Source organism: Falco rusticolus, chromosome 9, assembly GCF_015220075.1.
Source record: "Falco rusticolus isolate bFalRus1 chromosome 9, bFalRus1.pri, whole genome shotgun sequence".
NCBI classification, from domain to species: Eukaryota; Metazoa; Chordata; class Aves; order Falconiformes; family Falconidae; genus Falco; species Falco rusticolus.
In genome coordinates, this window is record NC_051195.1 from 30,782,137 (window position 1) to 30,794,883 (window position 12,747).

General features: G+C 43.1%; 1 protein-coding gene across 2 annotated transcripts in view; it reads right to left on the bottom strand.

Moving 5' to 3' along the window:
- Positions 1 to 12,747, bottom strand: part of SH3PXD2A (SH3 and PX domains 2A) — a 268,519-nt gene that overhangs the window by 22,357 nt on the left and 233,415 nt on the right. For both annotated transcript variants that reach the window (XM_037400226.1, XM_037400225.1), the window contains one exon: positions 9,224 to 9,307. In XM_037400226.1, the coding sequence (XP_037256123.1) occupies positions 9,224 to 9,307 (84 nt within the window). The remainder of the gene's footprint in view (positions 1 to 9,223; positions 9,308 to 12,747) is intronic.

Genomic DNA, 12,747 nt, shown 5'->3' on the forward strand with positions numbered 1-12,747 from the left:
CATGGGGAAGCCACATCCCCAGCTGGGAGAGCTGCAGCCTCTTTCCTGGGTTTTCACCATTGCTTAGGTTTACTGAGGAAAGATTCTACTCTTGAGCAGCTACCTAACTTCCCCCCCCTCCCCCCCCGCCAGTACTGAGATTACTGCTTTGCCTGTTGCTGCTCTTGCCTTGCTGTCTTGCACACACTGCACTCTATACCACCCATCAGTGGCTCTGAATGACCAGAGACACCGGCCCACTCTAGACACACCAAGCTACTGAGGAGGATGGAGCCCCATCCAAGTACCATGACACTGGCATGCACAGGTAAGGCTTTTCTGAACTGCTACTGGTTTATTCTTTCCATGAGCACCTCCACTACTTACATCTTCAGTCCTGTGGATTTCAGCTCAAGACTACTGCTCTTTGAGAGCAATGTCCTTCAGGTGACTCCTCCCTATATGGAGGAAGGGGGGGCAAAAAGACGCTGCACAGAAATAGGAAGGGAACACAGAGAAAAAGTTCTCCCATGACACAAGACAATCAAAAGTCTTAAAAATCCACTTAGAAAAGAGGGTCCTACAATGTTTTTGTTTAGCAGTTCTATTTTTAAGCCTACAGGTCAAAACAGGAAGCCACCATTACAATTTCCCCTTGCAAAGTGCTTTCACAGCAAAAATTACAGCCATTGCCAAGATTACACACATTTGGTTTCTTTTAGTGGTGCAGGGGATACCACAAACATACATGAGGTTTGTAACTTAAACATTATTCTGGAGATACAGGCCCCCTTGCAACCAAGGTGTAATTCTGACTTGTTTGTCAAAGATTATCTCTAGCCAGTGAACATTTCGTACAAACCAAGATTTGCTGAAGGAAGCAGTGGAGCTTTCAGCGGATGCGTCACTGAAAAGGACTGATGTAGCATTCAACATATCAGATTACTATTCAAAAGTCTTTAAGAGAAGATATTTGATACTTCATGACTGACACAAAAAGTTACTGGGAAGACTTAACACAGATAAATGGTTTCATGAGAGACTCGGCAGAGCATCAGCCATTAGAAAGACACCGCTCCAAGTTACACTAACAAATCTGAAATACCATGATGCTTTCATTCAGATACTGTGACAGGCAATGGTACAAAACACAAGCCAGCAAACGGTCCCAGACCTGCCATCAAAGTTGCATGCCCAGATCTACAGAGAATATAAACATGATTTTGATTCATTAAGTTTTGACTTAACAATTAGCAGCAAAAAAATGCAAACAAAAGTATAATTTGTATTCCCCAGCTGCAGCTTCCATTACATCAACTTCACCGTTGAGGTCAAGTGGGTGGAATAAACTTTACTACATGCTACAAAGCACATACATTTGCTAAAGGGCTGCACTTTGGAAATAATGGGATGAGAGACCTTCTCCCTTTCAAGATGAAAATGGCATAAAGACACCCCTGTTCTTAGCGTGCGATACCCAGAGATCTAATAGTTCGATTAGCCAGCTTCACTTATATTTTCTTCACTTCTAATTTGCAGTTCAAAGGTACCTTCCCCAGCTGAACTGAAGAAGGTACCTCTATTGGAAATTCAGCTGCACTAGTAAATCTGAACAAGGCACGCATGAAGAAGCACAGCCTGTTTGGCAAAAAGCTACGATACAAGTCTGTCACATCATGCATTACCCAACTGCAACCCAGTTGGATAGTTTGGAAGGAAAGGATTAGTATGTGTCATTCTCCCTCCTCCCCAGACACAGACACTATTTAAAACATTCACAACAAGAATTTCTGCACTGTTTGGACTACCAGACTCATACCACCCACTTGTAGCTGTGCTCTGCCCAGCCCTCCCAGACACCCTGGCAGCCCAGGGCTCAGTACGCTAGTTTATTCCAAAGCTTCACTTCTCTATCAATCTTTTGCCTCCCTCCTTTTCTCCTCCCCAAATAAAGGCAGGCTTCTATTTTCACTCTGGTTCTACCTAAAGTCTCCTGAAGACAAACAGCAGAGACTTGGGGTTGAATTATAGAGACCGCTGGGGAAAAAACAGCAGAAGACAGTTCCCATGTCCTTGTGACAGTCCATAATACTACAGAGAAACCTTTTTCTAGCAACTGCAATTTCCCCCCAGCAAGTGTAGCCCAGGTTGCTGCAGTGCCACTGGGAGGTGTGTGTATATACAGGACAAAGCATTTGAGCTGTACAATGCCCTGCATTACAGCTATGTCTAGTATGTGGTTTGCACAGATGTACACAACCATGGTATTTCCTACAGACCTGATACAAGGCAGCCAGTGGTATTTGCCATTTACGGGTCACTCCTTCGCAAGCAGCAGACTCCTAATGCCCTCCCATGTCTATTAGAAGAGGAAAAACAGGAGAGAAAAAAAAAAAGCACCAAAACCCCAAACCAACAACAACCATTTTGTGTCCCTCCAGGAACATAACAGCATTCTGCCAGTCCAAGGTCTTTCCTACGCGCAATAACAGTAGCTTTAAATTAAAGTGCTGCTTTACAAACAGTTTTTGAATGCATGCCTAGGGCCGCGGTAGCTCAGACCACTCCCTTTCCCTTCCTTCATCCTGCCTTGCACCTGCCACCTCTCCCAGCACAGTTTGCAACTCTGCCATGAGATGGACCTGAAGCCAACCTGGCCAAGGAGAAGTTAGTACGATCCCAAGTCTGGTTTCATTCATTGCAGATCTGCAAAGGAAAGATGCTAGGGAAGGTGAGAATGGTTCTTCTAGTAGTGGCACCACAAACTGTATACAACTCTTCTCTGTACTAAGCCAGGCCAGTTTCAATGCAGCTTCACTTGATTTTGAGGAAAGGGGCCTATTTCTGAGTCTGCTGGAAGCGAAGTCAAGGCAACCCATGCGAAACAATCTAAAACCAGGCTAGGATAGTTTAAGAGTGCCCACATGTCTTCTCCCAGACATTTGAAGATGTTGTTTATTAAAGTGCAACTTTATGCGTAAATAGGATTTATAATACAGCTCTTAAACGATCATATGATCTACAGCAGAGCAAGATGACCTGCAGGCACCTTGGCAATGCTTATCAAGCAGTAAAAGGTCACCTTTGCAGCCACAGTGTAGTGGGGACTGAAATATTTCTTCTGTATTCACCCAGCCTGTTCAATATCTATGATACAACATACTAGTTGCAGAAAAACTAGGGATTCCACATTTAACTTGTTAAGTCCTCCTAAAATTTAATGTCAAAGACATTTACTTTTGGATAATGGCAGACTGTGACAACAGTGCTTTCTGGTTTTTCCTTTTGTGTAGGATTGCAGCTTGTAATCAAAAAGTCATCAGATGGGTCCATTCCATCACACTCCCTTTAAACAGCATATACCCAAACAGGTTTTCTTTTGTTTCATGCGCTGTATTTCTGTCTACTAATAAAAGGGGAACCTCTAAAGAATTTTTAGGCATTGGACATGGCATTTTCCATATCAGGTGACGTGTTAGGATACCTCTCCCACAGGAAAAACTTCAGCCAAGATGAAGCTCCGTCAGTTCCAGAAGAAACTGTACCTATTTGTCTGACAGAGCAAGACACTGAACTCAACAGCCTGTGAGGCTCCTACAATCCCATCTGTCAAACCAAAATTTCAGATTTTACACGTACGCTTGTGCACAAACATAATATACATTAAAGTTATGAGGTGTCTTGAGAAGGCAGCTTCATCCCTCCTCTCGCTGTCTGCATTTATACTTACTGTCAGGTCAAGGAAAACAGACCTATGGTTTTACTGCTCAAGTTGTAATGTAGAGCTTCAGTAGTGCTTTCCAAATCTTCCTTATTCAATCTTCCCAATTCCCTTGGCACTGGTTATTTCAGATTCCTCCTAGTCTGTCACCAAGGTAACTTGTTCCTTTCCCCAACATCTTCAAAATCCTGTCACTGTTGCTCCTCACTGCTAGAGCCCAGACCTGGCCTTTCAGCCACTTTTGCACAGCCACTACAGCCACCTCCTACCTCCTTTGCTCCCTTTCCCAGCCATTCAGCACACCACTCTTGCCACCACAACACTCTGGTACTTCAGCCAGACACCTACCAAGTGTACACCCAGCTCAGTTGTCCCATCTTGAATTTTCAAGCCTGCATGGTGTACCTTGCTTTAGTATGCTACTACACACTCTCATGTGCTCTGCTCTTGTTGGACATCCCACTTGTCTAAATTCTTTCATCTTTTCCCACTCAGTCTCATGCCTTCCTTATGATGCTTCATCAACCTGAGCAGGCTCCCTCCTCCATGGTATCAAATAACCTGGAACTCTCAAATCCTTCTAAAATAGGCCTACCCTGACTTCCTGCCCTGCCCAACAAGCTTAGTTTTAGCCCTTCTCTAAAAGCTTTTAAAAATACCAAATAAATACCACCTTCCACTGTGAAAAAACATTTTCTGTAATAAGATGCATGCCAAATTGCCACTTGCCCAGGTTCCTTTGATGCACAGATTTCCTCTTTGTTTAGGCTGTAAACTATTTGGGACAGGAACCTCGCCTTTAAGCAGCTAAAATACCATGCACGCTTCCAGCCCTGCAGAATCAGTCTCATCTCTCCCAGGCAAATGGCCAGCACTCATACGTTTCTGTTTCCAAGTTCCAAGCGCCCCGTTTTTCATACCTCTCCTTCACCTATATTTTATAATTTTGCTCTTTTCTGCCTCCATAAATAAGTGTGGAAGTCATCTGCAGCACTTCAGGAGTCAACCAAGTAAGGGAGTAATTTTCTTTGCTCAGCTGGTGTTTCTATGTGCCCCCGGCTTTCTGTAACCCCATCCTTGTTTGATATGCCGGTAGGGGTGGGGATGGGGGGAACTGGGCTAGAAATTAGCCAATTAGCGATTTCTCAGCAAAATGCAACAGCCCCAAACCTACATCTTCCAAACCACAGAAGAATTTTCTTTCAAAATACTTTCCCCTCAGTCAGCAGTCTGCGCTTGCCCTCCCCCACTCCTCCGTTCCACCCCCCCTTTGTCAGACCTGCTTCTGGAAAAAGTCTCGCTGTTCCAGAAAGCAAAGCATTAATTCAACATGGACTTTGTTTTACTTGTCTAAATATTCAGCAGAGAAAATAACTGTCCGCAGTTATCAAATGTGTTCATCTGTAGACAGGAGCTCTTCAGCCTTTGTTCCTCTCTCCCCTCCCTCTCGCTTTTTTTTTTTTAAAATGACAGAAAACCTCATGCCAACAGATAAAAAAGAACAATAATGACATTTCTTCTAAACAGTTCTGTATTGCGCATGCTCTTTCTTCAACCAGCAAGGGGCAATAAACATTTACTACTTTCCTTGGAGCACACAGGAGGAGAAAAAAAAAAAAAAAAAAAAAAAAAAAAGAAAGAACAAACTAAATCTGAAGCTGATCTGTGCTGGTTTGGTTTAGCATGGCAAAGTAGCCCTGCTGTACTGTGAGTGGAAAAGATTTCATCAGCATCAGGAACAAGCAGGGAAAAAAGAGAGAAAACAAAGGGAGAAGTCCTGTAGGTAATGAGGGGGCTGTGAAAGAGGGCAGAGCAGCTCTGGTGGGATGCAGGAAAGGGTACGAGTGCACGAGCATACCAGTACTGATCAAGGGCTCTTTCTATGGCTAAGAAAACTGGCTGCAGAACAGCCCACCTGGGCTAGGAGATGGGGTTCAAGAATTGAGACCAGCTCAAGTTGGAGATGAAGTATCAAGACCACTGGGTTACACAGCTGCCTTCTATCTACACCCTGTCCACCTCTCCCCACCAAGCTCTCTCTCTCACTAAGTTAGGTAAGCAGTAGGAAGACCTATAGTTTCCAAGTTCTAACTTTAACTCATTCATTGAATAGCTTATTTCTTGTGCTAGCAGCTACTCTTAAATAATAGGCTTACCTGGCAGAAACTCAGCCTATATGTCACTATATTGTTGATATGAGTAACTTTGAAGTACTTTCCTCCATTTGGAAGTGTTTGGCACAAACCCAAAGCACCAGTAACTTACGTCAGATATCTGGGATACAGAACTGGCATGTAAACCCCCTGCTTTTCCCAATCAAACTGTAATAGCGCAAATGACTTCTCATGAAATTAGCCTGTAAACAAGCCTACATCCCCTTCCAGGGGAATTTCCAAATAAATGCATGTGCAGAATTAGCATTTTACACCGTACAAGAGAACATGAACTGCAGCTTGCAAGTCTAACGTGTCAGGACTGAGGAAAACTACAAATGTTCAGCTTCTCCTCAAAATTTGTATCTGTTATTTGAGTTTTGTAATATACAGACAAAAGTTTAGAAAATGTACTGCAAATAAAAACATTTAACACTTAAAGAAAGCAAGCTCTGCAGCTACATAAGAAACATAAACCAATGTAATCTCTTAGATCTGAGCATACCACGGACCATTTTAAAGAGAAGTTCAGAAACAAATGTCATCTGTTCCTCTTTGTAAAAACGGACTACAGCTGTTCTCATTGCAGATTTTTTTTCAGCTTTAGAAAGGGAGCACTATGATGATAATCAATAATTTGTCTTTCATGTTTCTTATTCACAGACCCAAATATCCCATTTGCTCCCAAATAGCTGAAGTTCAGGATGCTTAGCCTCTTCAAATGGCTTTGGAAAGGGTAGAAATAAATAAGCCATATGTTCCCCTGATAATTCTTCTCCATCAAGCAGTCTTCAAGAGAGAAGCAAACACTCTTTCCTTCTGCACTCAGGCTTTCCCAGTGTTTTTAATATCCAAGAATATCTCTTAGAAAATCCTGGCCTTCAGAAACAATGTTTAATTCCTTTGGTTCTGACTTTAGTGAGTCTATCATAGACCTGGTCAGTAAAAATGTTCATTAGTGGTACCCAAGAATAAAGGGGAGCATCCTTTACAGCTTGCTTTTAAACTCCAGTGAACTCTTGGAGCTAACCCTTCCAACAGCAGGGATTATCTCAAGCAGAATATCGCTGGGTGGGAAGAATTTCAGCCAAAATGTTTAATTGAATTTATTTCCAAGGAAGAGGCCAAGTGGGGGAGGGGATGCTGTTTTGCCCGAGCTGAAAAATTCTGGCAACCTCCTATTTAAGCAGCTCCAGTTCTTCTATGCTTTGGAGCAGGGACTTGAAGGTTGGCGGGGGGGTATGTATGTATACTTCATGTATTCTGTCATTTCAGTGCAAACCCACCCAAATTTGGCCTTGTTAGAAGTCTTTGGGGCTGGGATGGGAGGGAAAGGGAGAAAGAATCTCTTCTGACCTCACATAAACTGTGATCTGTTAGAGAACAGCAGGCTGGACACCAAGAGAGACTCATACTTTCAACAACTGCAGTTTGGAAGGCATAGATGTCTGTACAGGCTACAGCTATGCCAGATGATGAAGCCACTGTTTCCAACCTGTCCCCAAGTATTCAGATCACTTTCTTTACTTCCAGTGAGCCTGCTCTTGTAAGAGCTCCCTAACCTACTACTCCAGATGACATTAAGCAGTTTATTTTTAGCCAGCCTGCATAGCTGTGGCTGAAATGCATTGGAGAGAGCTTATAGGAACAGCTCAGCGACGGAGGGTGCCCCAAACCTTGAGATGTTACAGTTTGTGCCAAGTTCACGTGCCAAGATTTAGTTTGAGATAAAGCACATATCCCCCCAACACACTCAAAACCCCAGCACTGCTTGGGCCTAATAGGGAAGAAACTGTTAAGGAGCAAGAAAAAGGCTGGGATGGAAGAGACTAGGGGAGCCTGTGGTGGGGAAGACTGCCAGGAAAAGACACTGCAATACTGGGCAGAGGGCAGGTCTGGGGAAGATGCACACAGATGGTGGGCACGAGTGCAAAAGGGAAAACTTGGGAATGCAACTTAGGTCCTTGAGTCTTACCAGTCAACTACGCTAAAGGAACGATCATGCATTTTAAATTTTATGGAGCTTTGTTTGCAATATTGTAGGAACATGAAAGGATATATTTGCTTAAATTGTAAACAAACTGTTTAGAAAACTGATTCCCAGAAATTCTCCCTGTTAAATTGCCAGGAAGTATCTGGCTGAGTTTGACAATGCAAAATAAGTAGCTCCGAAACTCTTGGGGTACAGAAACAAACACAAGTCATCATGTGTGGTTATGGGGTGGGGTATTTTGGTGCCTTCAGGGTGTATTTGGTGGCTGAGAAGCAAGACCTTGTCTTCTAAGGGTACTTTCAGTTCCTGCAGGGTCAAGCTACAGGAGAAAGAACACCTCTCTTGTTATTGTTTCCTCAATAATACTTTCAGGCAAAGGTGAAAGGTCACTGAAAAGTTGTATGTGTTTGACACACATGAGTGTGTACGAAGAACTGCCGCCAAATCCACAAGAAGACAAATTTGCTGCTTTAAAAGTACATTCTCTCCCTAGTAGGATATGGCATCTTTTCCTCATCTAGGAAGCTTCTCTTGTGCTTGTATTTGGTTCCATCCTCTCAGTAAGGTTGTCTGAAAGCTGCAGAGATGCAAACGGTGCTTCCTCACTCCTCCTTCCTTTTTAAAGTGCAATGAATACCATATCTGAAAAATCCCACGAGAAGGGGATAGAAAGGGGTACCTCTGCTCTGGGAAAGACAATTCACATACACTGGAGAAATGCTTGGTTTGGAAGATTCCTCAGACTTCACCCAAATGTAGCTTCAAAACACAAGGTGTTCCCTCCTACCCTGCCATGCTCACTGTCAGACCAACAGAGCTAGAAAAACCCCATCAAAATGTTGCTAATGATGGTATTTTAAACACCTACGACTGACACCAAAAGCTACCAAAAGCTCTGAAGAAGTCTGTCTTTAGTACCAAGCACTGCCTGCAAGGAAGAGAGGGGACTGAAACTGGAATTATTCTCATCTTTCCACACCAAGTACTTTTCCAAGATGCACATCTCTGACCATGGCTTTTTGGCGCTCTTCTCATTTTAATAGCCTGAAAGTATCACTTGTCCTTCTTGAGGTAGGAAAGATTGAGTACAAGTATGTCCAAAGTTAAAACACAACAGATGTGAGCAACCCTAAGCAGCATGAGGATTCAGACTGCAGAGCTATCCTTGGTTATTAGCCTCCGGCTCTTGGGGTGCCTAACCCTGGCTCCAAGACACCCTTCAGCTGTCATGTACAAAATCCACATGTGAACTCTGGACCTTCAGTCTCTCTCTGCTAGAGTGCTGAAGATGCAGACCCCAGTGCACAACAGTCAAAGCTGCAGCATGGCTTTTGGTGCATCCTTAAGGGCTGGTGCCATAGGAAGCTATTAATTCACCTCGACTCTGCTGCCTGTTGACTATCCCGCCCAGCGTCCATCGCCGGTCCAGGCGTCTCAGGTGAGCCTTGCGTCGCTTAGAAACTAGTTTGGAACATGGATGGAAACAAACAAACAAACAAAAAAAAATGATGGGAGGGTGAGGAATAAAAACAAAAAATGGCATTTACAAGCATTGGTCTTGTCAGCAGGAATGAGTTAGGTGGGATACAGACATTTTGGTTTAGTTTATATAGTACAGTGGAACAAGTTAGCTTCTTGAGCCTGAGCAACATGAACCACCTAGAACTGACACAAGTTACCACCCTTGCTACTGGCTTTCCTTAAAAAAAAAACCCCAAAACCATACATGCACCCCAAACCAAACTGCTTGTCCAGGGAGGCTGCAGTAGCAGTACAGATCAACATCATGGATGCTGCATCTCCTGGTTAGGCTGCATAATCTTTGGAGAATTTAGTCTATTGCATATGACATCAAACCCAACAGGGCTCTAACCCTCTCTAAGCAAATTACTACACTATAAACAAAATCCAAGAAAAGGAAAAAAAAAAAAAAAAAAGGCAGCTTCTCTTATGTGAGTTCATTTGTAACAGCAGGAACAGAACCCAAGTGAAAAGTGTCTGATGTCTCCTTGCTTGCAACGCATGACTCACAATCACTGCCATAGCTAGTTCTCATGATCCAAACTTCTAATGTACTAATAAAAAGATATAAGAAAAAAACCTAACCTTGCAATTACTGAGCAGGCTCAAGAAGCTAAGAAGTTAGAACTGAGAATTAGTTACACACTGAAACAATAATTTATGCTCAAAATATAAATAAAGACAAGACACCTATGGAAATGGATTATGAGAGCAGCTGTGCACAGAGGACACCACTTGTTTTCTGGATCACGTATGTAGAACTGTACTCAGCTCCTTCTTCTGCTTATGAAAGCGTGAATGACACAGGAACCATTGGACCAGCACAGAAACATAGACAAACATCTCTCTTTTTCCGCTCAAGGGCTTCCATGCTAGTTTGGCAACTACTACAAGGATGCTTGGTGCTGCCACAAAGCAATGTAATCTATTATATTTCAGCTATCGCTGGGGTGCAAACACGATCGGTTTGCTAGTGATGCTGGGAAGCTGTCCATAAACTCTGATATCACATTGTTAGTAATCACTCAGTTCTGCTTATGTGCACTCATTTGGGGAATACAATCTTAGAAGAGAGGACACCATTGTCTTCTAGAACTAACTATAGACAATCAGGCACAGCAAAATTATTTGGGGAATCATTAGCTGAACAAGTAAAAGAATTAATAACTTCCCCCAAAATGGCTTTTGCCTTTTTGCCCTTTATATCTGTCAGGGGCTTAGATCAGACTTTTGCACCCAGCTCACTCAATTTTTCCCTTGCTGTAAAGCTTAAACCATCCCTAGTCACCCTAAGTGGAGGTGTGGCAAGTGGTGTTGAACAGACACAATGTCTAGTTTGTGGTACTCTGTACTTTCCCTTTGATCCCATGTGGATCAAAGCACCACCAAAAATTTTTAGAGGAGCTGTATTTCAAGTTTATAGATCACTGTGTTCTTGGCTAACAGAAATCAGTGATCTTCTTGGAAGCCTTGGTGGCACAGAAGATGAGCTGTCCTCACTCCTTACTGGTAATGTTTTTCTTACCAATTGGTTTAAGCTGGTGGCTTTCTCCAAATCAACTGGACATTAGACTGTCAGTTACACATACACACTACATAAGAGGCAACACAGGACACTCACTCCACTAGACATACAGATTATAGCAGAGAGAGAAGCTAAAGCTAAATTCAGAGTAAGGGTGCCTGCATTAGGAGGTTTCTGTACAAGAAAGGAGGAAATTGAAGATGCTGAACTTAAAAAGGCTTGCAGGAAGGAGTAGATTCAAGTGTCAACACAGAGCAGTCATCCACAGCTCCTTGCTCATGCTGGGAATTTGGAGGATTCATCCATCCGGGAGCATCCCTTGAACACAGTGGATCACAGATCCAGCATGCCATGTCCTCCTCACAACACATAACCATCCCCAGTGATAGCCCTTCTATACCACAGTGATGCTTTTGTATGACTCGGGGTGGATTTTTTTTTCTTCTCAACAATATTGAATTTTGCCATTTGATCCCAGACTCGGACTTGGTTGGTCATGCCACAGTCACCAGAAAGGTTATTTATCAAGTGTCTAAATGTTTCCAGAGAACATTTTAAGACATTTACTTTAACAGCTCCTGTGGCTGTGAATGCTTCAGATTGCTTTCATGAATGTTTTCAAAGCCTTGTAAAATGGTGTTGGTCTAAACACATGCCCAGGTAGCAGTCAGCTGCCTACCCTCACCCTGACAAAAGATCTTGTGCAGGCTCAGATGCAGACAGGAAGCACTTTCGTCTTTTTCAGGGAACAGACTATTTAAACAGAGACACATGGAAATATTACTGCTATGCAGAGGCAGCATTATTAGTAAGCTGCATACAGCACCTCCTTATCTTTACAAGGGCCTGCCACAGCAGAGCGAACCTCTGGGTCTGCCTGTCTTGAGCACTTGTTTCAGGCCCACTGCAAATAGAAAGGGCTAAGAGGCTGATAACAGAGAGCTCCCTACATTAATGTTTCTACCATTTCAGCATAGGCAGATTGCACAGATTGCACAGTTGCAGGAAGTCAACATCTCCAGGAGTCACTCTGAAAATTGTATGAAGTCTAAATCCAGGGGCTAGGGCACTTAATCCACTTGAGATGACTTCCTCCTCAGTTACACTTGAGCCCCTTTCTCCTGCCTACTGAGAGTTGGCAAGTTTTCTGTGTAAGTATGTTCATTTTTATACACTTTTCTTTAAGAAAGTGAATCTGAGTTGTTCTTTCCTCTCTTAGGGAATAACTATTAGGAGAAGAACAGCCCAAGTAAAGGACTGGAGGGGGGAAAATACAACAAAAGAAGTCCCAGTTTATGTGGTTAATAACATAAACCAAAGTTACTGAAAAGCAAGCAAAAGCTGAGGCACATCAAAGTAGCTGCAGAGGTAATGCAATTAGATTTGTCACTGAGATGGAACTGAACAGAAAGGGAACACCACCCAGGTTTCAGTGTATCTGGATTTGGAGTAAGGCAAGAGCACAACTGCTGACCAAAGCTGAGGACAGCAGTGTAATGGATTAAAAAGGGGACTGAGAGGAAAAAGATAAGGAACATTTGATGGCTTTTCCATTACCCAGGAAAGACTGCTATGTGGCAACAGCCCCGTGCAGCGTACACCCCAGAGGGCAACATGAAAGGCAGAAAAGAGCTTGGAATGAAAGCAGTTTAAGCACTAAGGCTGTCAAGCATGCACCATATTTAAGTCAGGAAAAGGGAGGAAGCTACAGAACAACAGACAAGGCATTCTTCAACTCTTTCAGAAGAGAGCAGTAAGTTTTTGTTCTTTACTAACAGGGAAATTTTACTAACTGCTTTTGCATCCGCTAAGATGTTGCATCATAGCAGACTGGTTCCCAGCCTACAGTCTACAG